Source organism: Cucurbita moschata, unplaced genomic scaffold (genome assembly GCF_002738365.1).
Source record: "Cucurbita moschata cultivar Rifu unplaced genomic scaffold, Cmos_1.0 Cmo_Scf00021, whole genome shotgun sequence".
Lineage (NCBI taxonomy): Eukaryota > Viridiplantae > Streptophyta > Magnoliopsida > Cucurbitales > Cucurbitaceae > Cucurbita > Cucurbita moschata.
Window position 1 is genome coordinate 368,905 of NW_019268537.1, and position 26,942 is coordinate 395,846.

The 26,942-nt window shown below is 36.4% G+C and overlaps 4 protein-coding genes across 10 annotated transcripts; 2 read left to right on the top strand and 2 right to left on the bottom strand.

Annotated features, from left to right (window-relative positions):
- LOC111458775 (cucumisin-like) lies at positions 1-3,053 on the top strand. Its single transcript, XM_023101581.1, has 9 exons — positions 1-197; positions 300-394; positions 467-710; positions 791-1,304; positions 1,438-1,535; positions 1,645-1,863; positions 1,936-2,047; positions 2,131-2,341; positions 2,413-3,053. The coding sequence occupies exons 1-9, from the start codon at positions 16-18 to the stop codon at positions 2,937-2,939; spliced, it is 2,202 nt and encodes a 733-aa protein (XP_022957349.1). The 5' UTR covers positions 1-15; the 3' UTR covers positions 2,940-3,053.
- A 255-nt stretch (positions 3,054-3,308) lies between these two features.
- Positions 3,309-16,124, bottom strand: LOC111458261 (cucumisin-like). The gene is made up of 10 exons (XM_023100785.1): positions 16,022-16,124; positions 15,851-15,939; positions 15,674-15,768; positions 15,332-15,578; positions 5,132-5,645; positions 4,924-5,027; positions 4,639-4,854; positions 4,435-4,546; positions 4,149-4,356; positions 3,309-4,045 (listed from the first exon to the last, which is right to left on the bottom strand). The coding sequence occupies exons 1-10, from the start codon at positions 16,109-16,111 to the stop codon at positions 3,513-3,515; spliced, it is 2,208 nt and encodes a 735-aa protein (XP_022956553.1). The 5' UTR covers positions 16,112-16,124; the 3' UTR covers positions 3,309-3,512.
- A 1,832-nt stretch (positions 16,125-17,956) lies between these two features.
- Positions 17,957-19,856, bottom strand: LOC111458693 (cucumisin-like). The gene is made up of 5 exons (XM_023101485.1): positions 19,752-19,856; positions 19,585-19,673; positions 19,389-19,483; positions 19,057-19,236; positions 17,957-18,486 (listed from the first exon to the last, which is right to left on the bottom strand). The coding sequence occupies exons 1-5, from the start codon at positions 19,854-19,856 to the stop codon at positions 17,957-17,959; spliced, it is 999 nt and encodes a 332-aa protein (XP_022957253.1).
- A 1,198-nt stretch (positions 19,857-21,054) lies between these two features.
- LOC111458263 (mitochondrial substrate carrier family protein B-like) lies at positions 21,055-26,390 on the top strand. Of its 7 annotated transcripts, none has more exons than XM_023100794.1 (8): positions 21,055-21,310; positions 21,414-21,661; positions 23,307-23,483; positions 23,615-23,764; positions 24,229-24,330; positions 24,421-24,491; positions 24,607-24,674; positions 25,913-26,390. In XM_023100794.1, the coding sequence occupies exons 2-8, from the start codon at positions 21,425-21,427 to the stop codon at positions 26,152-26,154; spliced, it is 1,047 nt and encodes a 348-aa protein (XP_022956562.1). In that variant the 5' UTR covers positions 21,055-21,310; positions 21,414-21,424; the 3' UTR covers positions 26,155-26,390. The 7 variants fall into 7 exon arrangements, 3 of the variants coding, with proteins under 3 accessions (XP_022956562.1, XP_022956561.1, XP_022956563.1); XR_002713075.1 differs by adding an exon at positions 24,997-25,295 and having other exon boundaries at positions 21,056-21,661; positions 25,913-26,174; XR_002713078.1 differs by adding an exon at positions 24,997-25,103 and having other exon boundaries at positions 21,056-21,661; positions 25,913-26,048.
- The last annotated feature ends 552 nt before the right edge of the window (positions 26,391-26,942 follow it).

Consider the following 26,942-nt stretch of genomic DNA (forward strand, 5'->3'; position numbering starts at 1 on the left):
AGAAAAGGCAGTGATATGAGTTCTCCTCTGATCCTTAATCTCCTCTTCCTTGCCTTGTTCTGCAGTGTGCTGGCATCCACCTCCCATTCCCACGATGATGATAGGAAGATATATATTGTGTACATGGGGAGCAAGCTACAGGACCCTTCTTCCGCTCATTTGCATCACCGAGCAATGTTGGAACAAGTGGTTGGCAGGTTTATTTATATATACACACCCTTCATCAACAATTATTTGAACAAATTATTTGAACAATTATTTGAACAATTATTTGAACAATTATTTGTATGTTGTTTCAGCACTTTTGATCCACAATCTGTGTTATACACCTACAATAGAAGTTTCAACGGATTCGTGGTGACACTCACTGAAGAAGAAGCTCAAGAGATTGCTAGTAAGTATATCTTTTATTTTTATTTAATGAGTTATTTTTGAAATTGAGTATAAAATTTGAAATGTTTTTCAGGCAAGGAGGGTGTGGTCTCTGTGTTCCTCAATCAAAACAACCATCTCCACACGACAAGATCGTGGGATTTTATGGGGTTTCCACAAAATGTTGATCGCGTACCACAACTGGAAAGCAACATAGTTGTTGGAGTTTTGGACTCCGGAATCTGGCCAGAGTCTCCCAGTTTCAACGATGATGGTTTTGGTTCTCCACCATCCAAGTGGAGGGGCAGATGCCAAGTCTCCAATTTCAGCTGCAATAGGTAAACGATTATATTCCAGTTACAAACAAAATTTATAAATCTATGACAACTAAACATGCGAATGCTTGGAACTTTGTTAGAAAAATCATCGGAGCTCGAGCATACCACATTGGGAAGTCCATTGCCCCTGACGAAGTTAACAGTCCAAGAGATACCAACGGCCATGGGACCCACACAGCGTCCATAGTGGCTGGCGGTCTGGTGAGCCAGGCAAGTTTGTATAATCTCGGCCTCGGCACGGCCAGAGGAGGGGCTCCCTCTGCGCGGATTGCGGTGTATAAAATATGTTGGAAACATGGGTGCTCCGACGCCGACATTCTTGCGGCATTCGACGATGCAATTGCTGATGGGGTCGATTTCATTTCCCTTTCCGTTGGCTCCAGTAAACCGCGCCCTTATTTCAGCGATCCCATTGCTATTGGATCTTTCCATGCAATGAAGAAAGGAATATTGACCTCCAATTCCGCCGGAAACGAAGGTCCCAAGGACTCCACCACCACAAGCTTGTCTCCATGGCTTCTTTCTGTCGCTGCAACCACCATGGACCGAAAATTTGTCACTCGAGTAAGGCTTGGCGATGGAAGATTCTTCCAGGTAACATTATTTTTTAATTTATTTTTTTTGTCACCTGATATGCTATGACTGGTTTTATATATGTTATCATATAAATCATATATATAGTTATATATATAACATATAAAATTGTAATGTTTTCATGAAAGTGCAGGGAGTTTCAATCAACACGTTCAACACTATGGTTTATCAATATCCCTTAGTTTATGGTGGTGACGTACCCAACCGAGGTTTCAAACGCTCTATCTCTAGGTAATTAATGTCTCATTTAATAACTATTTTATTTTGAAAAGTAAACTAATCTAAGTTAAATGTGAGTTGTATAAATTTGTTTGATTTGTTATGTACTTTGTTGAAACAGATACTGTCGGAAAAATTCAGTGAATCCGGAGAAGGTGAGGGGGAAAGTACTTCTTTGTGAAGCTATAGTTCCTCCTTCTCTATTCTCTTCGTTGGGTGCCATAAATGGCGTCATAATGCAATCTGGTACAAGGGATAATGCAGGTTCCTATCCCCTGCCTGCTGCCCTCGTCAGCCGACAAGATGTCATTACCATTTTTCGCTTCACTCGTGAAACACTGTATGTTTCTCTTCACTTTCCTCAATTCAACTTAACAAGTTTATTGAAATAATTTATTGTTTCTATTAACAGCACTCCGTATGCCATGTTTTTCAAGAGTAACGCTACACAAGATCCATCTGCTCCTGTTATTGCTTCCTTCTCATCTCGGGGACCTAATTCTCTAGCCAACCACATTCTCAAGGTTTTTCCTCCTTTCCAATTCAAACAATAAATTGCGTTTGTCTTTCCATCATTCATTTGATTCATTTACTTCCACACATGCAGCCAGATTTGAGTGGTCCAGGAGTTGAAATTCTAGGAGCATGGCCTCCCGTTGCGCCAATAGCTGAAGTTAAAGACTCCAGGAGTTCGCTTTACAATATAATCTCAGGGACCTCCATGTCTTGCTCACATATCACTGGAGTCGCAGTGTATGTTAAAACATTCAATCCAACCTTGTCTCCCGCTGCTATAAAATCAGCACTCATGACAACCGGTAATTATTACTAACTGCTCTGTTTTTCTAAATTTTGTGTGCTTTTCACTCACTCCTCTCTCTTTCTACAGCTTCGCCCATGAATGCTAGCCTCCACTCACAGGCGGAGTTTGCGTATGGCGCAGGCCATGTCAACCCACTGAAGGCTGTAAATCCAGGGTTGGTGTACGATGCAGATGAAAATGAGTATGTGAAATTCTTGTGTGGTCAAGGTTACGACACGGCCATGGTTCGACGTATCACTGGCGATAATAGTGCTTGCACTTCTGGAAACATTGGAAGAGTATGGGATCTAAACCTTCCTTCTTTTGCACTTTCGGTAGCGGCCGGTTCGAAAGCCCTCAATCAGTACTTCACTAGAACTCTCACAAATGTGGCATCCAGTGGATCCACATATAGAGCTACCATTTCTGCCCCAAAAGGCCTTCGCATCACAGTGAATCCCTGTGTTCTATCATTTAATCGCATTGGGGAAAGGAAATCCTTCAATTTGACAGTTGGTGGAACAGTGAGTCGTAGGTTAGTCTCTGCTTGTTTGGTGTGGAGTGATGGTGTTCATTCCGTCCGAAGCCCTATTACAATCTCCACTTCCCGTTGAGGTCTAGTTAAGGTGGTGAGGGCCTATGAAGTAAGGTAATGGTGTGTTCTATCCCAATACCAAATATGAATAAATGATGTTCTCTTCCTACACTCAACTACCAAGACTACTACTATGTGTGAGAAATCATCCAAAACATTTTACTTGGATTTAAATGTGCATAAAATTCGGTTCAAAATAGAAAACAATAACAGCATAGTTGAAAACACGAAACATCATGTCTACTAACAAAGTTGTAAAATAAATTGCTATTATTCTATCATAACATAAGAGTCTACAACTCAAACGCAGAAGAACTAGCTAATACCACTAGATTCTATGACTCCTCAATTCACGTCCTGGTGCATATATGAGACATTTGCCTTTCACTATTTAATATGCATTTTATTTAGAGGGAAACCCAATTTAGAGGAGGATGAGAGACAAGCCAAAGCCAAAATGAAAGTGATAGGAAGCAAAGAACAGTGTCCCAGCTCCCCACACTTTTCATTCCCTTTATTCAAACTTAAAACAAACAGGAGCCCACACTAAGGTTTAAGATTATTACTATTATTATTATTATTATTGGGTGAATTAAAATAGTACTATAGGGCTCCTAACTTCACGAACACCATTGCTCCACACCAAAGATGCAGAAACTGTTGCGGGATCGGTTGCGGACAGCCATCCTTGAACACCCAGCGTGAATGATTTGGTATCTCCAATGCCATGGAATGTCAAAGCAGGAGGATCCACTTTGAATTGGAGGTTGAGTCCTGGAGGAGAATAAACCGTAGCTCTGTATGTGGACACTGTAGCTTCAACGTTTGTGAGTGTTCTTGGGAAGAATACACGGAGGGATTGTCCACGCCCCATGGAGAGAGCAAAAGAAGGATAGTTTAGATCCAAGTCACGTCCAGTGTTGCTGTCAGTACAAATAATATCTTCACCGGTGATCTGTTGGAGCTGGGCGCGGGTGATATTCGGTATCCCGCACAAGTATTCCACGTAGTCGCTTTCACTTGCATTGTAGACCAACCCTGGATTTACTGCCTTGAGTGGGTTGATTTGGCCTGAACCATATGCAAACTCTGCTCCTTGGCTGAATCTGGCATCCATGGGAGAAGCTGTACAAAATGAATTGATACAAAATAATTTTATCAAAGCTTAAACACCAATATTTGGTTGCAATCTTCCATTTTTTGTTTGGAGTTTAGGTATTAGTATTACCGGTTGTCATTAGAGCTGACTTTATGGCAGCTGGCGACCACCAGGGACTGAAGGTTTTTACGTATGCAGCAATTGCAGTGGCGTGAGGACAAGCCATGGATGTGCCTGACGCAAAATTATAAGGCGACGACAATGGATGTCCATGAGAGATGGGCACATTTTGAGGCCATGCTGCTAGAATATTAACTCCAGGAGCACTCAAATCCGGCTGCATACAGTAGTACATAAGATGATGTTAATTAAGGAAGTGTTGAACAAAAGAGTATAGAAACACAAATTAAGTGACCTTCAGAATGTTGGGGGATATGGTATTGGGTCCCCTAGAGGAGAAGGCAGCTGCAACAGGAGCATTCGTGTCGTTGACATTCACACTCCTGAAAATGGTGGCAGTGGGAGCTCTACGGAACTCAACAGATCAATCATCAGAACTTAAAACACTAAAATTAGAAATACAAATAGCAATAGTTTGGCGAAACTTGAAATTACGTACGGGTTTGAAGTGATATAGAGCCTAATCGGGTTGGCGCTTGGTGGGTTGAAGTGGGAAGCAGGCAAGGGAAAGGTTCCAATCAAATGCCAGGATGCGGTGCTTTCCATCACCACGCCCACTGCGCCATTTAGAGAAGGGAAACTTACATTCGAAGAATCACATAAAACAATTTTTCCCCTCACCAAATTCCGATCCACCGAGTTGACATCACAAAATCTGTTTCATATATTCACTGTCTCAAAATCTGTTTCTTCACCTAACTGAAAATAGTGAGTTTGGGATTACCTGGAGATGCTGCTATCGAATCCTCCACCGATATTGGGCACATCTCCAGCATAAACTAACGGATATTGCTTTCCCCCAAGATCAAATAAGTTGATTGCAACTCCCTGCACATTTCCATATAAATAATAATAATAAACTTGATGGAAAAGTGAAAAAAACAGAGTAAAAACGAAATTTAAATGTAATTAAGAAATGAAGGTGAGAGGACCTGGTACACATTTCCATTTCCAAGTTGTACATGTGCTGCGAAGTTCCTGTCAATGGTGTTAGCAGCGACAGAGAGCATCCATGGGGCCATACTTCCAGTGGTATACCAATTAGGACCATCATTGCCGGCGGAGTTGGAAACCAGTATTCCATTTCTCATGGCCTGGAAAGCTCCAATGGCAATGCCATTCTCAAAGAAAGGCCTCACTCGACGGCCGCCAATTGAAATGGATAAAATATCAACACCGTCGGCTATTGCATCGTCGAATGCCGCAAGAATATTAGCGTCACTGCACCCTCTTTCCCAGCATACTTTGTACACAGCAATGCGGGCAGAGGGAACCCCTCCTCTCGCCAACCCCAGCCCAAACCCGTATAAGCTTGCATTATCCACCAGACTACCAGCCACCGTCGATGCAACGTGCGTCCCATGCCCGCTTGTATCGATGGGTCCCCAAGCCTGAGTAGGGGGCGGAGGGCCCTCTGCTCGGTATGCTCGAGCTCCGATGATTTTTCTAAATCATTCCAACTCTTTTCAATCAAACAACATTATTTGTTTGTATTTTATTTTGTTTTAAAAGCTTTACCTGTTGCAACGGAAGTTGGCGGAAGATTCACAAATACCCTTCCATTTGGGCGGTGGAGGACCAAGACCTTGGTCGTCGAAGCTTAAACTGTCCGGCCAAATTCCGGTGTCAAGAACGCCGACGATGATGTTGCTTTCCTGTAGAGGTAATCGAGGAACATCTCGTGGAAAATTTATGAAATCCCATGATCTTGTGGTTTGCAGTTGGTAATTTTTACTTGGAAACACAGACACCACACCTTCCTTAGCTGAAATGACATGTCCCAATCAGTTTCAAACAAATAATAATAATAATAATAATAATAATAATGAAAAGGGTGTTCATTATATTGGTGGTACGTACCAGCCATCCTTTGAGCTTCTTCTTCTGTGAGTTTGACTGCAAATCCGTTGAAACTTCTTTTGTAACTATACACTATAGATTCTGCAGAGAAAGCACTGATCCCAAAAACACAATCAGAAAAAGTTGAACATATAATTAATAACAATGCTTTGTGGATAATAAAATTTATATATCCACCTTCCGACCACTTCTTCCAACATTGCCCGATGGTGCAAATGAGGTTGAGATGAGTCCTTCGGCTTGCTCCCCATGTACACGATGTAAATCTACCAGGATTTAGAAGAAGAAACAAAATGTCAGTTTTGTATTTCAACAAACAAAAAAGAAAAACAAAACTGGTTCTTATACCTTTCTTCCATCGCCATTGGAAGCAGAGGCAGAGATGAGCAAAGTGCAAACGAGGTTGAGAAACACGACCCTCAAAGCTAAACAACACATGATGCTGTTTGTGATGTTGTTCTCAGAACCACACCATGAACGCCCTTTTATAGAGACCACCTACCATGGGATCATCTACGAAGTTTTTATTATATATATTTTTTTTAACAATAAATATTGTAGGATGATAATTTTCTTTTTTTCTTACATTTTTTTAATTTTTTATTTTATCCTTTTAGTAGGTTTCAAAAATAAAATCTAAATTTTCCGGAACTATTATTTTAACTTTAAAATTTTGGTTTGAATTTTCAAAATCACTCTCTCCAATACCAGATACAACAACTAATAAGTGGGTGTAATCTTGTTTCTAAATTTAATTTTTTAAAATTAAAAAGACAAATGATTATGAAATGGATCTTATTAAAACTTAGTTCAAGAATATTTTTAAATATTTTTAAAATAAAGTATTTATAATTTTTATTTAAATCTAATTTTTTAGAGTATTTTTTAAAGTTTAAAAGGTTAGAAATTTGAACCATTCGAAATAGTATGATATTGTACGGTTTGAGTAGGAGCTCTTATGATTTTGTTTTTTATTTCTCCAAAATTACTCATTTTAATGCATATACATTTTTTTATAAACTTATGACCATTCTCTTAATTATCTAACGTAGATTCTTTTTCAATAATTTTTATTTTATGGTCCTTATTAAATTTTTTAAAAATTTAATGGTATTTTTGTGACAAAATGAAAATGTTTAGAGATATTTTTTATTAATTTAACCTAATTAATATCTTACTCGATTAATTGAAACCATATAGTTGAATAGAAGTATCGATTATTATTTCTAATCAACAGAAGTATCAATTATTATTTCTAAGGTCAAAGGTTTGGTTTGTAATAGTTAAATTTTGAGAAAAAAAAATTGTAGTTATAAATAAAATAATTAGGATGTTTGAAAAGATAACCATTTTTATTTTTTATTTTTTATTTTAGAATAAGGTTGTTTCATTACATATTCAACGTTTATAGTTTTAATCTCTCTCAATTTTATTTTCCTTCATTCTAATTGTTTTTATTCTTCAATTAATAGAAAATATACATAAATTTATGCTTTGCTTTAATAATGCTTCAAACTTCCCCATAATAACAAATACTCTTTTATCATTTGAATAGTTAATATTATAGATAAAAATCATTTATCTACACTTAATCATCTCCCTTTTCCATTTTTTATCTGTCTTTTTTTTTTTTTTTTTATCCTTTTTCGTCAATTTGCATTTATTCCCCTCGCCTGTAATTCAATGGCTAAAACTATTGGTATAATAAATTATGTTTATCCTAATATCCACATCTCCCAACATTGAAAAATCATCCGGAGAAGAGCAACTCTCGACGATCATTATGGGCATTGGGAGAACTAACCTTACCCTACACCAAAATATTCATAGTCAAGAGAAGTTTAATGTGAAATGTCTATTTTCTCTTCTCCAATTTTCGTGCAATTGAACTCTTTTGTTTAATTTTTAAGGATTAAAGAATGGAACAAGGAGATTAAAAGGGCATATTGAAAAGAGAGTAAAAGTATGACAAAATGTAAAAGTATAACATTATAAATTGAAGCGAGAAAATGGAGGATGTGATGTGGTATAAACATATGATTTTCATTCCTATACTAATAATAAACACTTTTTTTTTTTTTTTAAATTCCTTTGTATTATTTCAACCTTAAATAATTTATTCGTAACCCTAAACCTTAAATTTTTTTTTTTTTTTTTTTTTTTTTTTAAGACAGCAAAATAGACAGATGTGTTCAAATGAAGGATTAAATTTATACATTTAACAAAAAAAAAAAATTAATGCATTATAAAGTTAAATTAGTTCTAGATTTTATAATTACATTTTAGTCTCCACCTTTTAACCGAAATGCTATAAAAATTAAATGACATCATGGGTAGCCTTTAATAAAACAAAGTTTTTTTTATGTATATAATTTATGCTTTCTCTTTAAATTAAATTTATCTATGAAAAATTTCTAATGTTTTCAATTCTTTTTTCTTATTACAAGATTATTTCCAGAATTTTAAATTGCTCTTTTTTTTTTTCCATTTGTAGAAGTTTTATATATAAAAAAGATGTTCCTGTTTTTTTGTTTCCAAATTTCAAAAGATAAAGGGTTGTTTGATAAAACAAATCAATTTAATATTTAAAATTTAAAAAACATTTTTACAGAGAAACCAGTTGTTTAAGAAACACACGGCACTTCACTATACGTCATCCAAAGCTACACGGAATTAATCCCACTATTTATTTTAAAATTATATTGTTTTAAGATAAATTTTAAAATTATTTAAAATGAGGATACATTTCTCTAACGAGACAAAATTTCCATTATTGATTAGAGTTCATTCACTTGATTAATTGTACGTGTCATAATTTCTAATTTTAATATACTATTTGCTTTTTAATTAAATTACAATGTGAGAAGGGTTTCATAATTCATTTTATTTTTTATTTCATAATTTTTATGTATCTTTTTAACTTCTTTTCTCATCCACACAATAATACTATTTCATTTATTATTCAACTAATCCATTTTAAAAATGATCGGGAGAAAAATATTTCAAAGTGATAATGTCAAAGATTCTGTTTTTTAGAAAAAAAAAAATAGAAAAAAGTAGGTAATTTTAGAATATAAACATGTAAAATGTTATTGTTTAAATGGAAAGGGAAAAAAAGGAAAAGGATAAAAATAGAAAAGAGATCTGAAAAAAGTGAGGAAAAGTGGCACCATATTATTGGATCAATGGGGCTACAAAAGCTAGACGCAGGAACTAGCACCCAAGTCTTACTTTAAGACTAACATGCTTTTGAGTTCTAAATAATCATTGAATTAATTCCATGGTTAGTAATAATATGTTTCATTTCATAATGCATACCATCACTCCAAACCAGAGAAGCCGAGACTATGGCTTGGCTTACCGTTCCTTGAACTGTTAATTATGCCATTGGCGGCTGCAATGTGGAGATAGGATGCCACTGCGCCTGTGAAGGATGCCATTGTTGCAGCCCTCAATAGGGTTTTTCCCCTCACCAAGCTCAGATCTACCGAGTCTTCGACGCAAAATCTGTTGTTTCAATCAAAAAACTAATGATTTATGAAGTGATTATATTATGCTAATAAAAGGGAATAAAATGAGAGTAATTGCCTCCGGCTTTGTTGGGAGCATCTCTGTGACAGAGAGTTCCATTTTTAAGCTGCGACGGTGTTTGCCTTGAAAATGCGGCAACATTAATGCAAGTATTCACATAAGACCTCCTTCATAGATTAATGCAACATTAATGCAAGTATTCACATTAATGCAACTACAACCTCCTTCCTAGATATTTCAGACTCTAACGCTCAGCATATATCTAAGGAAATCCAAAATTCTAGATTCAAGAACTTTATCTTTAGATTTTACTCGTTTTTTTTTTTACGGTTTTGGATCCTCTAAGTTCTGTGAAAATTTCATGAAGAAGACCCTCTAAGTTCTGTGAAAATTTCATGGAAAAACTCGGCTGGAACCGGACTCCTCGTGGCCGGAGCTGTGATTACCTCCCTCTAGAACTTTTTTTCTCTCCCTATTTCCTTTTCTATTCTTTTCTTTTCCCCTTTTCCTTCTTTTCCTTCTTCCTTCTTCCTTCATTTTTCTTTTTCTTTCTTTTAATCATATGTTACTAACCTCAATTTCAGGTGTTTCAGGTGCTGAATGAGAAGGGAGGGCAGAGTGACCGAATTACCCTTTCGGGTTGACTTTGACCATATTTCTAATTTTCTATCATTTTTTTCTTTTATATTTTTCCTAGGATCCTTTATTATTTCCAAGCATTTTTTCTCTACCGCCTCATCTCCAAATTTGTTCAACCCTCGATAAAATCTTAGAAGTTCAACTTTAAAGGTAAAATTAGATTTTTCATTTCTCGTCGAGGCTCGAGTCTTACACATACAGTCAAGACCAACATTGTAGCTGATACTTTGAGCAAGAACACAAGCAAGAGAATTTATAAGATGAGATGAAGAGGGCTAGAATTAAGGTTGTAGCCAGAGGTGTACCGCTCTGATAACACAAATGACTGTGCAACCCACCTTGCGAAATTGTACTATTAACGCCCAAAAATCTGACGAGCAGCTTAACAAGGTCTGGAATCAAATAGAGACGTGGGGTTTTCAATCTCTTCAGACGGGGGCCTCCGTGGCAAACTCTGCCACTTACAATACCCTATCGCATATTTAAGTCGTCTGCAAAGGATTCTACCCATCGCTCAGTGGGAATTACGTTACAAGGCAGCCCTTGAGACTCATCCGTCACAAGGGCTTAGCCAACGACACGTGCCTTGGGGGCCAAAAGGCCCCTACTGCTGGTCGGCAATCAAGCGATGGGTGCATGCATCGCTTCTAGCCCGGATTCTGACTTAGAGGCGTTCAGTCATAATCCAGCGCACGGTAGCTTCGCGCCACTGGCTTTTCAACCAAGTGCGATGACCAATTGTGCAAATCAACGGTTCCTCTTGTACTAGGTTGAATTACTGTTGCGACACTCTCATCAGTAGGGTAAAACTAACCTGTCTCACAACGGTCTAAACCCAGCTCACATTCTCTATTGGTGGGTGAACAATCCAACACTTGGTGAATTCTGCTTCACAATGATAGGAAGAGCCGACATCAAAGGATCAAAAAGCAACGTCGCTATGAACGCTTGGCTGCCACAAGCCAATTATCCCTGTGGTAACTTTTCTGACACACCTTTGTGTTCTCTCGGAGAAAATCCTGAAAGAGATTATGACTAAAGCTAATGATATAGCTTCTACATTCCACTCAGGAAGTATAAAGATGTATCAGAATCTAAAAGGATGCTATTGGCAGCCAGAGAAGAAGAGAGACATGGCGAATTTCGTAAGCCGATGTTTGACTGCCAGCAGGTGAAGACCCTAAAACAACACCCAATAGGATTGTATAGCCCTTGAATGTTCCTAAGTGGAAATGGGAGATAACATGTATGGATTTTATATCGAGTTTGCCAGAGACCAAGTAAGGTTTTAACGTGAACTTAACAAATGTACTCACACCACCAATTAACGGAATTACACAAAGAGACACCAAGATATTTACGTGGTTCGGAGAGAAGAAGTTCCCCTACATCCACGGGTAGCAACCCATCACTAATAATCAAAGTATTACAAGTGAATACCTCACTATCACACTACAAAGACTTTCTCCAATATGTCACTCAAGAAATACAATGCGACACACAAAACTCTCTCAAACTTTGATATCAAATTTCGATATCAACAACCTCCTAGACAAGCCCATTATATAGGGACAGATGTTTGGATTATCAAACGTTATGGAATTAAATAAAATTAATATTAAAATGGTTACACAATCAATAACCAAATTAATAATATTCTTCTTTAATCAACTGTTATAAATTGATAAATTGATGAGAGTTAATAACTAAATTAAATAAAAAAACTTATGACAAATTACAACAAGACCAACCAAGACAGCTCACTTCATTTTGGGGACCACATATCGAGTAGATTGATGGGCGCAATTATATGCCAGAGAGATAGTATGCCTGCATGGAGTGTTAGTTCGTACTGTGTCAAATGGGAACACCAGGTTCACCTCGCAATTTTGGAAAAGTCTTCAAAAAGGCGCTGCTGGGAAAGTGACTAAGATTTACACATCTTTCCACCTCCAGACAAATGGACAGACTAAAATATTGAATCAGATCCTAAATGATATGTTGCAAGCCTGTGTCATGGATTTCTCTAGTTGCTGGACGAACATCTACCTCTTATGCAATTTGTCGACAACACATAGGCAACCATTCAGATGCCCAATTTGAGATATTTTATGGGCATAGGTGCCGGACACTGGTATTTTGGGGAGAGGTAGGTACGCAACAATTACTGAAATCAGAGTTGGTTTAGGTCACCAACGTAGTGGTACATAAAATTTAAGCAGAGGATACTCACCGCACATAGGCGATAGAAGAGCTATGTATATTCGTATAGTAAAGACCTCAAGTCCGAAGTGGGGGGGTCATGTTTTTCTTGAAAGTGGTACCTATTAGAGGGATGTTAAGATTTGGGAATAAGGGCAAGTTATAGTATAGCTTTACCACCGGACTTCACTGTTGTGCTCAATGAGTTTCACATATCCATGTTGAAAGTACACGCCAGACTCTACCCATGCGATAGGACATGAAACACTTCTCCTTTGGAAGATTTGACTTACGAGGAGAAACCTGTCAAAATTTTAGCCAGTGACACTAGGTGTTTGTGCAACCAAGTGATTTCCTTGGTAAAAGTCTCATTGTGTAACAACCGTGATAAAGAGGTAACCTGGAAACGAGAAGAAGGTGCGAGAGGTGCGTATCCTAAACTCTTTCTAGAGATATTCGATGGATTAAGTGTTGTAGTTCACTTGAATATAGCAGTTGCTAACATTCAATTTTATTTAGAGACGAACACAATTTAGAGGAGGATGAGAGACAAGCCAAAATGAAAGTGATAGGAAGCAAAGAACAGTGTCCCAGCTCCCCACACTTTTCATTTCCTTTATTTGAACTTAAAACAAACAGGGGCCCAAACTAAGGTTTAAGATTATTATTGGGTGAATTAAAACAATACTATAGGGCTCCTAACTTCACGAACACCATTGCTCCACACCAAAGATGCAGAAACTGTTGTGGGATCGGTTGCGGACAGCCATCCTTGAACACCCAGCGTGAATGATTTGGTATCTCCAATGCCATGGAATGTCAAAGCAGGAGGATCCACTTTGAATTGGAGGTTGAGTCCTGGAGGAGAATAAACCGTAGCTCTGTATGTGGACACTGTAGCTTCAACGTTTGTGAGTGTTCTTGGGAAGAATACACGGAGGGATTGTCCACGCCCCATAGAGAGAGCAAAAGAAGGATAGTTTAGATCCAAGTCACGTCCAGTGTTGCTGTCAGTACAAATAATATCTTCACCGGTGATCTGTTGGAGCTGGGCGCGGGTGATGCCCGGTATCCCACACAAGTATTTCACGTAGTCGCTTTCACTCGCATTGTAGACCAACCCTGGATTTACTGCCTTGAGTGGGTTGATTTGGCCTGAACCATATGCAAACTCTGCTCCTTGGCTGAATCTGGCATCCATGGGAGAAGCTGTACAAAATGAATTGATACAAAATAATTTTATCAAAGCTTAAACACCAATATTTGGTTTCAATCTTCCATTTTTTGTTTGGAGTTTAGGTATTAGTATTACCGGTTGTCATTAGAGCTGACTTTATGGCAGCTGGCGACCACCAGGGACTGAAGGTTTTTACGTATGCAGCAATTGCAGTGGCGTGAGGACAAGCCATGGATGTGCCTGACGCAAAATTATAAGGCGACAACAATGGATTTCCAGGAGAGATGGGCACATTTTGAGGCCATGCAGCTAGAATATTAACTCCAGGAGCACTCAAATCCGGCTGCATACAGTAGTACATAAGATGATGTGTTAATTAAGGAAATGTTGAACAAAAGACGATAGAAACACAAATTAAGTGACCTTGAGAATGTTGGGGGATATGGCATTGGGTCCCCTAGAGGAGAAGTCAGCTGCAACGGGAGCATTCGTGTGGTTGACATCCACACTCCTGAAAATGGTGGCAGTGGGAGCTCTACGGAACTCAACAGATCAATCATTAGACCTTAAAACACTAAAAGTGGAAATAAAAACAGCAATAGTTTTGCGAAACTTCAAAGTACGTACGGGTTTGAAGTGATATAGAGCCTAATTGGGTTGCCGCTCGGTGGGTTGAAGTGGGAAGCGGGCAAGGGAAAGGTTCGAATCAAATGCCACGTGGTGGTGCTTTCCATCACCACGCCCACTGCACCATTTAGAGAAGGGAAACTTACAGCCGAAGAATCACACAAAACAATTTTTCCCCTCACCAAATTCCGATCCACCGAGTTCACACCACAAAATCTGTTTCATATATTCACTGTCTCAAACTCTGTTTCTTCACCGAACTCAAAATAGTGAGTTTGGGATTACCTGGAGGTGCTGCTACTGAATCCTCCAGCGATATTGGGCACATCTCCAGCATAAACTAACGGATATTGCTTTCCCCCAAGATCAAATAAGTTGATTGCAACTCCCTGCACATTTCCATATAAATAATAATAAACTTGATGGCACAGTGAAAAACAGAGTAAAAACGAAATTTAAATGTAATTAAGAAATGAAGGCGAGAGGACCTGGTACACATTTCCATTTCCAAGTTGTACATGTGATACGAAGTTCCTGTCAATGGTGTTAGCAGCGACAGAGAGCATCCATGGGGCCATACTTCCAGTGGTATACCTATTAGGACCACCATTGCCGGCGGCGTTGGAGGTCAGTATTCCATTTCTCATGGCCTGGTAAGCTCCAATGGCAATGCCATCCTCAAAGAAAGGCCTCACTAGATCCCCAATTGAAAGAGATAAAATATCAACACCGTCGGCTATTGCATCGTCGAATGCCGCAAGAATATTAGCGTCACTGCACCCTCTTTCCCAGCATACTTTGTACACAGCAATGCGGGCAGAGGGAACCCCTCCTCTCGCCAACCCCAGCCCAAACCCGTATAAGCTTGCATTATCCACCAGACGACCAGCCACCGTCGATGCAACGTGCGTCCCATGGCCGTTTGTATCGATGGGTCCCCAAGCCTCAGTAGGGGGCAGAGGACCCTCTGCTCGGTATGCTCGAGCTCCAATGATTTTTCTAAATCATTCCAACTCTTTTCAATCAAACAACATTATTTGTTTTTTTTTTTTTTTTAATATATATATATATATATATATATATATAAAAAGTTTACCTGTTGCAACGGAAGTTGGCGGAGGCTTCACAAATACCCTTCCATTTGGGCGGTGGAGCACCAAGACCCTGGTCGTGGAAACTTAAACTGTCCGGCCAAATTCCGGTGTCAAGAACTCCCACAATGATGTCGCTTTCCTGTTGAGGTACTCGAGGAACATCTCGTGGAAAACCTATGAAATCCCATGATCTTGTGGTTTGCAGTTTGTAATTTTTACTTGGAAACACAGACACCACACCTTCCTTAGCTGAAATGACATGTCCCAATCAGTTTCAAACAAATAATAATAATAATAATAATAATAATAATGAAAAGGGTGTTCATTATATTGGTGGTACGTACCAGCCATCCTTTGAGCTTCTTCTTCTGTGAGTTTGACTGCAAATCCGTTGAAACTTCTTTTGTAACTATACACTATAGATTCTGCAGAGAAAGCACTGATCCCAAAAACACAATCAGAAAAAGTTGAACATATAATTAATAACAATGCTTTGTGGATAATAAAATTTATATATCCACCTTCCGACCACTTCTTCCAACATTGCCCGATGGTGCAAATGAGGTTGAGATGAGTCCTTCGGCTTGCTCCCCATGTACACGATGTAAATCTACCAGGATTTAGAAGAAGAAACAAAATGTCAGCTTTATATTTCAACAAACAAAAAAGAAAAACAAAACTGGTTCTTATACCTTTCTTCCATCGCCATTGGAAGCAGAGGCAGAGATGAGCGAAGTGCAAAGAAGGTTGAGAAACACGACCCTCAAAGCTAAACAACACATGATGTTTTTTGTGATGATGTTCTCAGAACCACAACATGAACGCCCTTTTATAGAGACTACCTACCATGTGATCATATACTAAGTTTTTATTTTTTATTTTTTTTTTAAGAATAAATATTTTAGGATGATAATTTTTTTTTTCAACTGGGTTTTTTTCTCACATTTTTTTTATTTTTTTTAATGGATCCTTAAAAATAAAATCTAAATTTTCAAAAACTATTTTTTTATCTTCTAAAATTTGGTTTGAGTTTTCAAAATAAACTAAAAAAACACCAAATATAACCACTAATAGAAAGATTAAAGACTAAGGATTATTATTCAAATCTAACTCTTTAGAGTATTTTTTATATATTTTTTTTTTAAGTTTAAAGGATTGGGAATGGAGACCCTTCAATATGGAATGGCATTGTCTACTTCGAGCATAAGCTTTTCTTTCTTAAAAAATATCTCATAAGCTTTTCTTTCTTAAAAAATATCTTATTCTAGTGGACATATATTCCTTACTTGTAAACTTATAATCATCATCTTAATTGGCCAATGCGAAACTCACTCTCAACAATTCTCAATACAAAGATATTATTAAAAAAAGCAAATTTTGGAGATGTTTTTTTATTAATTTAGTTTAATTAATATGTTGAATAGAAGTATCAATTATGGTTTCTAAGGTTCCAAGGTCAAAGGATTGGTTTCTAATGGTTGAATTTTAAAAAGAAAAATTGTAGTTATAAATAAAATAATTAGGATGTTTGAAAAGATAACCATTTTATTTTTTAGTATTTTATTTTAGAAATAGGGTTGTTTCATCACATATTCAACTTTTAGTTTTAAAACTTTTGCAATATTTTTTTAAACTGTAAATAAAAATTTCTAATGAGACTAAAAAGATGAGTATTGTTTGATAAAAGACGAACCAACTAAAAATTCAGAATTTAAAAAACGTTTTTACAGAGAAATAGTTGTTTAAGAAACACACGACATCGTACTCTGTCACCAAAAGCTACACGGAATTAATCCCACCACTTATTTTTAAAATTATATTGTTTTTTTTTTTAACATAAATTTAAAATTTAAAATGAGGATTGTATGTCTTAAAATTACTTCTCTAACAGGACAAAACTTCCATTATTGATTGGAATCCATTCACGTGGTGGCTAATCCTACGTGTCACAATTTTCAATTTTAACATACTATTTTTTTAATTAAATTAAAAATTACTAGTTTAAAATTATAATGTGAGAATGTTCCACACTTAAAAAGGGCCGTTTCACAATTAATTTATTTTTTATTTTATAATTTTTATGTATCTTTTTTTTTCTTTTCTTTTTTCATCCTCACAATACTGTTTAATTAAAGATGATAAGTTCAGAAATACATTTCATAATTTAAAATACCTAATTTTTCTTTTATTTAATAATTTTTTATTTTATGATATATTTTTTCGTATAATTAAATTCATTTATTTTCAACTAATCCATTTAAAATAATGATGGGAGAAAAATATCTCGAAGTGATAATATCAAAGATTATGTTTTTAAAAAAAATAGAAAAAAGCACGTAATTTTAGAATATAAACGTGTAAAATGTTATTGTTTAAATGGAAATGGAAAAAAGGAGGAGGACAAAAAAGAGAGGTGAAAAAAGTGAGGACAAGTGGCACCATATTATTGGGTCAATGGGGCTACAAAAGCTAGGCGCAGGAACTAGCACCCAAGTCTTAATTTTAAGACTACCATGCTTTTGAGTTCTAAATAATCATGGTTAGTAATAATATGTTTCATTTCATACCCGATTTTGAAAATTCATTTCAACTTTAGAAACAACATCTCTTCTCAAGGTTCAATTGAACTAAGGTTTGTTGAGAACATAGACTATAATAGGACTTCTTACATCATGTATACCATCACTCCAAACCAGAGAAGCCGACACTATGGCTTGGCTCACCGTTCCTTGAACGGTTAACCTGAAAGATTTGGTCTCTCCAATTCCATTGAATGAAAGAACGGAAGGATCCACTGTGATCCTCAAGCCTGGTGGGGCAAAAACCGTAGCAGTATATATGGATGCTCTTAGTTCAACGTTTGTGAGAGTTCTAGTAAAGAATTGATTGGTGGATTCTGAAGGAGTTGTGGAAAGTGCAAAAGAAGGATAGTTTAGATCCCAAACTCTTCCAGTGTTGGTGGAAGTACAAGCACTGCTGTCGTGGGTAATAAGTCGAACCATGGCAGTGGTGTAACCTTGGCCACACAACATATCAATGTAGTCGCTTGCACTTGCGTTGTAAACCAACCCTGGATTTATTGCCTTGAGTGGGTTGACATGGCCTGCACCATATGCAAACTCTGCTTGTTTATTGAGTTTGGAATTCATGGTAAAAGCTGCAAATTTTCATTCAACAAAAAAATTAGCAACCTAAATTTAACCTTGAGGATGTCGAGGGTTACAAGATTGGGCCCCCTGGAGGAGAAGGAGACAACAGAAGGAGCAGAGGCATCCTTCACTGCGTTACTCTGTAAAATGGTTGCAGTCGATTCTCTGTGGATCAAAAGAACCCCGCCCCTCGCCGTGCCAAAGCCTAGACCGTATAGACTTGCCTTTCTCACCAGACCGCCGGCCACTATGGACGCTGTGTGTGTGCCATGGCCTTTTGAATCTCTTGGGTTTAGAACTTCTCCTTTGGGAAGGTTCTCGCTACGATATGCTCGAGCTCCAATGATTTTTCTATTACATACAACCATTTTCTAATTACCCTTTGGCTAAATCACAAAATGACTACAAAAAAAATATCTATGCTTTGATGTTCAAAACCATTAAAATTATAAACTAATAACTTTCAATTCAACAATTATTAGTTCATATTATAATTCAATTGGGTATTCACCTGTTGCATTGAAAGTCAGGTGAGATCTGGCATGTGCCCTTCCATTCTTTCGGTGGAGGGTCGAGACCTTCGTCGTTGAAACTGGGGGACTCCGGCCAAATTCCGGTGTCTAGTACTCCGACAACTATATTGCTTTCAACTTGGTTTACACGAGGAACATTATGTGTAAAACCCATGAAATCCCATGATCTTGTTGTATGAACATGTTTCTTTTCATTTGGAAACACCGAAACCACACCCTCCTTCACTGAAATAATGTTTCAAATTCTAAGCTTAGTAATTTGAAAAATAACATTTGACAACTAAAATTATTTTAAAACATCTTCTAATAGATAAAATCACTCATAATAATACTCTAACTGGGACAAATTAAAATGCGTTGAGTTGAATAATACATACGAGCAATCTTTTGAGCTTCTTCTTTAGTGAGTCTCACTGCAAATCCATTGAAGCTTCTCTTGTAGCTATAAAGCAAATGTTTCGGGGAGAAAGAGCTAAAAAAACAACATATCAAAATTTAAGTAATCTAGTTCAACTTATTAATACATTATATCATCGAACAACTATTTGTAATTTTGAAATTGTAGATACGAACCTACCAACAACTTGTTCCAACATTGACCTGTGATGCAAAGGAGTAGAACTGGTATCTTCTGGTTTGCTCCCCATGTACACAATATAAGTCTACACAAAGGACAAAATTAAAAAAAACACAACAAAAATATATCTCAAGGAGTCGACAACAAACTGAATATGTCTTACCTTCCGACCATCACTGTCTGAATGAGAGCTAGAAACCAGCAGACAACTGAAAAGATTAAGGAAGATGAAGTTGAAGACTAGAGAAGACACAATTCTTCTTGCCATTGCCATATAAAAGAAACAAATATATATGATAGCTTAGGCTAAGATTAAAGGTCCTTTTATACAAACTTTGGTTTCTTTTTTTTTTTTATTACAAAGTTGATAGCTTAATAATAATATATTAAGCACGTAGCTCGTGAAGGGATTAAAAAACATAAAGAGAGAAGAAAAATAAAAAAAAACAAAAAAAAAAACACGATGGATTCAAAATCCAAAACTTGGTTATTTAATTCATTAATTATTTACGGATTGAGTATTATTTATTATTTTGGGGAGTTGACCCCTTAATTAAATTTAATTAATGCAAGTTGTATTACCATAGATCCATAATCGAGATCATTATTATGAATGAAATTAATATATATATATATATATATATATGGCTATTTATATTATTGTTAGAACGATCCTATCTGTATTCAAACTATTTTGAAAATATAATAATTAAAAAAAGGCTTAAAATTTGATAGTTACTAGTTTTACCCAACGTCAAAAAAGAAAATTCTTGCTTTTCAATTTTTGAATTATTAGAACTCTCAAGTTAAACGTGTTTAATTTGAAACAATCTAATATTAGATGATTTCCTAAATTTTTTTATAAAAAAATGTAAGCAAGGACAAAACATTGTTAAATAACCGTGAAGATAATATTCACTTTTAAAAGTACTTTAAAACAGTCCGATAAAAGGGTCATGTCTCAATTTTTTTTTTTTTTTTGCATGGAACATTTATTATATATATATTAAAAAAGAAATTAAGAATAGAATAGATTGTTTTTATGGGTGGAAAATACAATAGCATGGGAATTAATTAAGAGAGAGATTATACCTTGTGTTGCCTTTTTTAAGCTTGTATTCTAATGATAAAAGATATTAAAAAAAATTAGAAAGTGGAAGAATAAAACATTTTATATCCTTTCTAGTTTCAAATAGTTTTTTTTTTAATTAAAAGAAAGATAATTTAGGCATTATATTTAAAAATAAATCAAAGAAAATTGAAATTCGTTTATTTAATTATTAATGTGATGAACACAAAATTTATGGAGCTCCACCCGTACGCTATCTTTCTCACCGTTACCACCTACAAGAATATTCCAAAACAAAGGAATCACATATTCCAAGCAGAGCATATATCGACTGCACCCGATTGTATTTTAACACTATTACAACCAGAAATAATAAAGTGGATTGGGGAATTCAATGAATCATGAGGTCGGTGACCAAAACGATTTCGTTTTGGACTCTCATTCTGGACATAAACGACGTCGTATCTACCGCCTTCTTCATCTTCTTCCTTTCTCTGTAGATTCTTCCTTCAATTTAACGCAGAGTTTTTAAGCAATGGGGTTTAAAACCTAGAACAGACCAGGGGTAGTTTTTTCTTTTTTTCTTTTTTTCTTTTTCTTATTCGCTGTCTGCGACTTCCAGTTGTTGGTAGTGGTTCAAGTACTCTGATTTTTCTCGCTTCTGTTCTTTGATTACAAATCCTGATTTCTGCTTTTGACGATCTTAACCGGATTCGAGATTTTTGTTAAGAGAGGAGAGGGGTAAAGAAGGATAGGTTTAATTTGACATGCAAACGGAGGCGAGGGTTAGTGTGATGATGGAAGGAGGGCAGAGAGCTCTCAGCTCTGGTCATGGAGGAGTGGTTTCTGTCGAGGGAGGTGCCAGAAATTTCGCTCCCAAAAAGCAACAGTCGCTTCAGCAATCGCAGATTGGGACGGTGTCGCAGCTTCTCTCTGGAGGCGTTGCTGGTGCTTTTAGTAAGACCTGCACAGCACCACTCGCACGACTTACAATTCTCTTTCAGGTTCCTTTACTATGTTCTCTATCTATTAATCTTGCTGCTTTTGCTTCGTGAATGTCAGTGATGAACTTAATTTCCTAATTGCTATCCTATCGACGCTTCAGTTGTAGGCTTGGTTTGCTCTGTTCTCTTTTTTTTGTAACGTGGGTTACTTTCGGTTTGAAGTTAGGCTTTTGGAAATGGAAATTCTGGATAATCACTGTTCTCTTTTTATCCCTCTCCAGTTTTTCCCTCTTTCGCAAAACGTTTTCCTGAAGCTAGATAGCTTCGGAATACAGTTTTTGGGTTCTATACTGGAGTAATATTGACGACTTTTGCATTATAACCAAGTAAGGTGAGAAATATATACTTTGGTAACACAGGTCGAAGATTTCATTTCCAAGCAATGATGTTTTATGATGAGAATAGGAATGAATGATTACAATTGAATGCATTTATTGAATTCTTTTGCATATGAATTATCGACCATTTTCTATCTGATTTTCAAATTCTTTATATATTTAGGTGCTTTAGTTTATGCTTTATTATTTCCTTCTTCTTTGGCGCCATTCAGGAAGTTGATTGAGAAGCTGTAGTATTTTAATTTGATTCTTATTAGGAGATCAAGGATCATGTTTTCGGGTTTTTATTTTTATTATTTTTATTTTTCTGATATTCAACATCCGGTGGGTTTTCAAAAGGAAAATGTTTCTCAAATACTTATTGGTCCCTTTATTGAATCCAAAGGCAAATCTCTTATGGGTTAATGCTGTTAAAGCTATTCAGAATTGTGGTTGGAGAGGAGTAAGCTATAACAGCCCAAGCCTCACCACTAACCGATATTGCCCTCTTTGGGTTTTTCCTTCAAGGGATTCCCCTCAAGATTTTAAAACGTGTCTACTAGCGATTGGTTTCCACACCCTTATAAGGAATTTTTCTTACCATTGTGAGATCCCACATTGGTTGGAAAGGGAACAAAACATTCCTTATAAAGGTGTGGAAAGCTTTCCCTAACTAACACATTTTAAAACCTTGAGGGGAAGCCCTTGAAGGGAGACTCAAAGAGAGGACGATATTTGCTAGCGGTGGGCTTGGGCTGTTACATAAGCCAACATCTTTCTTGGTCTGACAGATATGAATCAGCACATATAAAGTCATCTTCTTGGTGTTGTCTCTCAAAAACTTTTGCTGAATTTTCTGTACAGGATATGTATCTTAATTGGCATGCTTTATCTCTTTTGATTGCTTTCCTATTCGTTTCACTCCTCAATGAAGTTTGTATCTTTGAGCATTAGTCTCTTTTCATTTTCTTAAAGAATGTCAAATATTTTATAAATTTTTTCTCTTTCAACACATTTCAGACTATTAAAGAAATGATATGTTAAGAAAAGAAAATGAGAATATTTTTTTAATGCAAATATCATAATTAAAAATTTAAAATTAAAAACATAAAAAGGCAGGATGTTGTAGTAACATGTCCTTAATTGTGCCTGTGCCCTGATTTCTTAAAAAATGGTATTTGGCCTGTCAATTTTGCTATGTTCCATGTCTCTGTTGGTATTTTGGGCTGAAGACTTCCTGTGTGATGTATAATGAGTTTGTATGACCTTTGCTATATCATTCGTTATTGATGGATTTATAACTGTCATGTTTCTTGTTATCATCACAGGTGCAAGGGATGCACTCTGATGCTGCATTGCTGAAGAAAGCCAGTATATGGCATGAGGCTTCACGAATTGTTCATGAGGAAGGAATAAGAGCTTTCTGGAAAGGAAATCTTGTTACAATTGCTCATCGTCTGCCTTATTCCTCGATTAATTTCTATGCATATGAACACTTCAAAAAGGTTTTGTATTTTTTTTTTTTAAATTTTATGAATAAACACCATCGTAGAGTTTTATATCTGGGGATAATTTATTTTTGTATTTCTTACTTTTAGTTGCCTTGATCTTAATTGATTGCTTGTATGTTATGTAGTTACTTCACATGGTCCCAGGTCTTGAACATCGTAGGGATCGCATGAGTGCAGACCTTTTAGTTCACTTCCTGGGTGGTGGCTTGGCAGGAATTACAGCAGCATCAACTACATATCCATTAGATCTTGTAAGGACTCGCCTTGCTGCTCAGGTGAGATCTTGTTGTTGCCAACTTCTTGTAAACAGTTGACTGTTTTACTTAACTTGACTGCCTTGTATGTTAGTTGTTTAGCTCCTTGGGTGTGGGCTGTTTTCTGTATGCCCATGGGTTCTTTGTATTCTTTTAATTTATGCTTTATAGCTTGTTTTCTCATCCAAAAAATTGGAAAAAACTTGACTTCCTCGGTGGTTAACCTTGGGAAGTGATTTTGATGGTTATTAGACTGATCTTAAAATTCATAGGCTTGGCAGTGAGTGGTCTTTCCATTTCGTCTTATTAGACACTAGATAGGCTCAGTTGGGATAGCATTGGTGGTCTTTGTATATTCCTTTCGGGTTTTTCTTGATTTATTCATCTTTTATTAAAGCGTCTTTTCAGTTGGTTGACACAATTTTGAACCATGGTTAGCATTGGCACTTGTTTTTGCATCAACTTTATAGATTTTTGGTATGTAGACGAAAGTGGTCTATTACAAAGGTATTTGGCATACTCTGGGAACAATTTGTAGAGATGAGGGTTTTCTAGGTCTTTACAAGGGACTTGGAGCGACAATACTGGTATGCATTTTATTACTTTCCGAGTTGTTATATTAGGAGCACAAACCATGTTTTGAAAATATAGCTCACTAATTCTGTCTTTTGGTGCAGGGTGTTGGTCCCAACATAGCTATCAGTTTTTCAGTTTATGAAAGCTTGAGGTCTTTCTGGCAGTCTCGTAGGTAAGGATTTTCAAATGAATTCATCGAATAAATGTTGGATTTGATGCAAACTGTTTGGAGTTGTCTACATGTGCTTCCTCATGTAGTCCTAAAAACTGTTTTAAATATATTTCAGGCCTCATGATTCTACGATTTTGGTTAGCCTGACCTGTGGCAGTCTATCAGGCATTGCATCCTCTACAGGTGAGTGATCTCTGATGGGTTAATTTTCAGAGAGATTCTATTTCTATGGGGTTCAAATATGCAATGTATCTATCTTAGTATTTCACGGATATAAGTGGTTTCTTGAATCTGAAAATTTTTCTCGCTGGAAATCCCTGCCCTTCATTTTTAATATTTCTTTTTACGTGCTGCATTACCATCAACTAACCTACAATTGTGATGCTAGTCATAACTCTGGAACTAATTAAGTTTTAATTCAACCGCTTTCATTGTTTTGTTGGAGAAAATGTCAGTGCAAAAAAGAGGTTAATACATAGCGCTGTCTGCCATGCTTTTGATGCAGAGAAACAGGCTGTGGTGCAGGTTCTGCACCAAAGTATTTAACCAGACTGACCCTAGAGACAGAGACCAGACTGGAGTTATATTTTGTTTCGCATTATGAAAATTTTAGTAAGGAAGTTGATTAAAAAAATTCATATTACCAACTTAATTTTGTTTTATCACTCATAAAAATGTTGCGTAAGATTGGTTTTAGTAGCTGTCTCCCCAAGCATTGTGGTGGGGATTAATGGAGCTTGGCACTATTAATCATATACATATACTAGAACATCATTTTCAGGTGTGAGAGGTGCCCCATCTGAGGTATGCTTCTCACTTGGGCTCCCTTTTACATTTGTTAAATGGATCTGTCAATCCTTGAAGTCTCAGTAGTTCATCGTGTGTCTCTTTGAGGACTTTGTCATGGTCTATTAGTATGTGTATGAGGCTAGACCAGTTCTGACTGTGCTTGAGTTATCTTGTGGAAACTTAGTGCTGATGCAAACGTGCAGCATCATTGTGCATTTTGCTTGATTTCTATTTAAACCAACGTGGTTGACTCTTGTTTAGTGCTCTGTGCATAGGACTGTTTGTTTGAAGTATAAAAATTAAAATTGAACATATCGAAACTATAAAACTACTGAGCTACAGAGATTAAAATAGTTTTCAACCTTTTGTTTTGTATTAAAACGTTTAAAGATGGGTGAGTTAGAATTGTAGTTCCTTCAACAACTTGGGGAATTTCTAAGTACCTGTGGCTTTCATGTTTGCATACCCCAATGTGCTTTCCAGCTGCTTTTCTCTGTCGTGTGATATTTGGTGAAGAAGCAGTTTGCCCCTACTGATGTCTAATCCTTTCATGTGAAGTGAAATGGAAGGTCATCTCTATCTGATTAACTGTACAGCTCAGTTTATATTATGTTACCTGCTATAATTTGCAGCGACCTTCCCCTTGGATCTCGTGAGGAGGCGAAAGCAGTTGGAAGGAGCTGGTGGGCGAGCTCGGGTATATACCACAGGGCTTCTGGGTGTATTCAAGCACATATTGAGGACAGAAGGGTTCAGTGGTTTCTACCGAGGGATCCTACCTGAATACTATAAGGTTGTACCTGGGGTGGGCATTTGCTTCATGACGTATGAGACGCTGAAGAGCCTATTAGCAGATACAAATGCCAGATTATGAAGAGAAGGAGTTGTGGATGGAAATGGAATTTTGTGGCAAATAAGAAAGAAAAGGCGAATTTGTTGGATGGAGGGAACCCTCAATAGTTTTGTACTTGGGATTGTAAGATATAACATTTTTCCATGTATAGATATAGCAGGGTTTTTCCTTTTTCCTTTTTGTTTGAAAAATCCAGGCATTGGCACGTTGGGAGGTAGTTTTGACCTTGAAGATGAGCAAATTATTTGGATTGACCATTTCTTTCTCTCATTTACTGTGCTTTACCTGAGACTGGGTAGTGAATACCCATGTGTTTGCTTGCAGGAAAGATTTATCTTGTTCAGTCATTCAGATTTATATTTCTTTGGTCACTAATGTTCAAAGGTATTTGATAAATTTTTAAGCTTTTAGTTGGTGTTTAATAGGTCACTAGTAAGTTTTTAATCTCTTGATTTGTTCTAGTGACCTATTGCTTTTATAAAAGTACAAGTGAAAAAGTAAAAGTATTAAAATAAACAAATGGAAGCTGTATTTAAGGTTTTTAAGTTTTTTTATAATTAGAATAATAGGTACAGAAGTTGACTAAAATAGTTGTTTTTTTTATTAAAAAAGAATTGAGTAAAATAAGATTTTAAAAATTCCAATATTCTTAAAGCATTTAAATGGTAAAAGATGGAGATGTTAGAGAATGAATTCTTTATCCTGTTTTTAAGTTTATCCATTTTTTTAAGAGTTATTGAAAATGAAAAAGTATGTGAACGAACCCATAACAATAATGGACAAAAAAAAAAAAAAAAAAAAAAAAAAAA

Bases quoted from the DNA above. Each gene is read 5' to 3' on its own strand.
- LOC111458693 (XM_023101485.1), bottom strand. From the start codon at position 19,856: ATGGCAAGAAGAATTGTGTCTTCTCTAGTCTTCAACTTCATCTTCCTT. The intron at 19,674-19,751 runs GTAAGACATATT...TCCTTTGTGTAG, and splicing joins CAGACAGTGATGGTCGGAAG to ACTTATATTGTGTACATGGG. The intron at 19,237-19,388 runs GTATGTATTATT...ACATTATTTCAG, and splicing joins AGAAGCTCAAAAGATTGCTC to TGAAGGAGGGTGTGGTTTCG.
- LOC111458263 (XM_023100794.1), top strand. From the start codon at position 21,425: ATGCAAACGGAGGCGAGGGTTAGTGTGATGATGGAAGGAGGGCAGAGA. The intron at 24,492-24,606 runs GTAAGGATTTTC...AATATATTTCAG, and splicing joins TCTTTCTGGCAGTCTCGTAG to GCCTCATGATTCTACGATTT. The intron at 24,675-25,912 runs GTGAGTGATCTC...TATAATTTGCAG, and splicing joins AGGCATTGCATCCTCTACAG to CGACCTTCCCCTTGGATCTC.
- LOC111458261 (XM_023100785.1), bottom strand. From the start codon at position 16,111: ATGTGTTGTTTAGCTTTGAGGGTCGTGTTTCTCAACCTTCTTTGCACT. The intron at 15,769-15,850 runs GTGGATATATAA...TTTTGGGATCAG, and splicing joins TTGGAAGAAGTGGTCGGAAG to TGCTTTCTCTGCAGAATCTA. The intron at 4,046-4,148 runs GTAATACTAATA...CATTTTGTACAG, and splicing joins GTCAGCTCTAATGACAACCG to CTTCTCCCATGGATGCCAGA.
- LOC111458775 (XM_023101581.1), top strand. From the start codon at position 16: ATGAGTTCTCCTCTGATCCTTAATCTCCTCTTCCTTGCCTTGTTCTGC. The intron at 1,536-1,644 runs GTAATTAATGTC...TTGTTGAAACAG, and splicing joins TTCAAACGCTCTATCTCTAG to ATACTGTCGGAAAAATTCAG. The intron at 1,864-1,935 runs GTATGTTTCTCT...TTCTATTAACAG, and splicing joins CGCTTCACTCGTGAAACACT to CACTCCGTATGCCATGTTTT.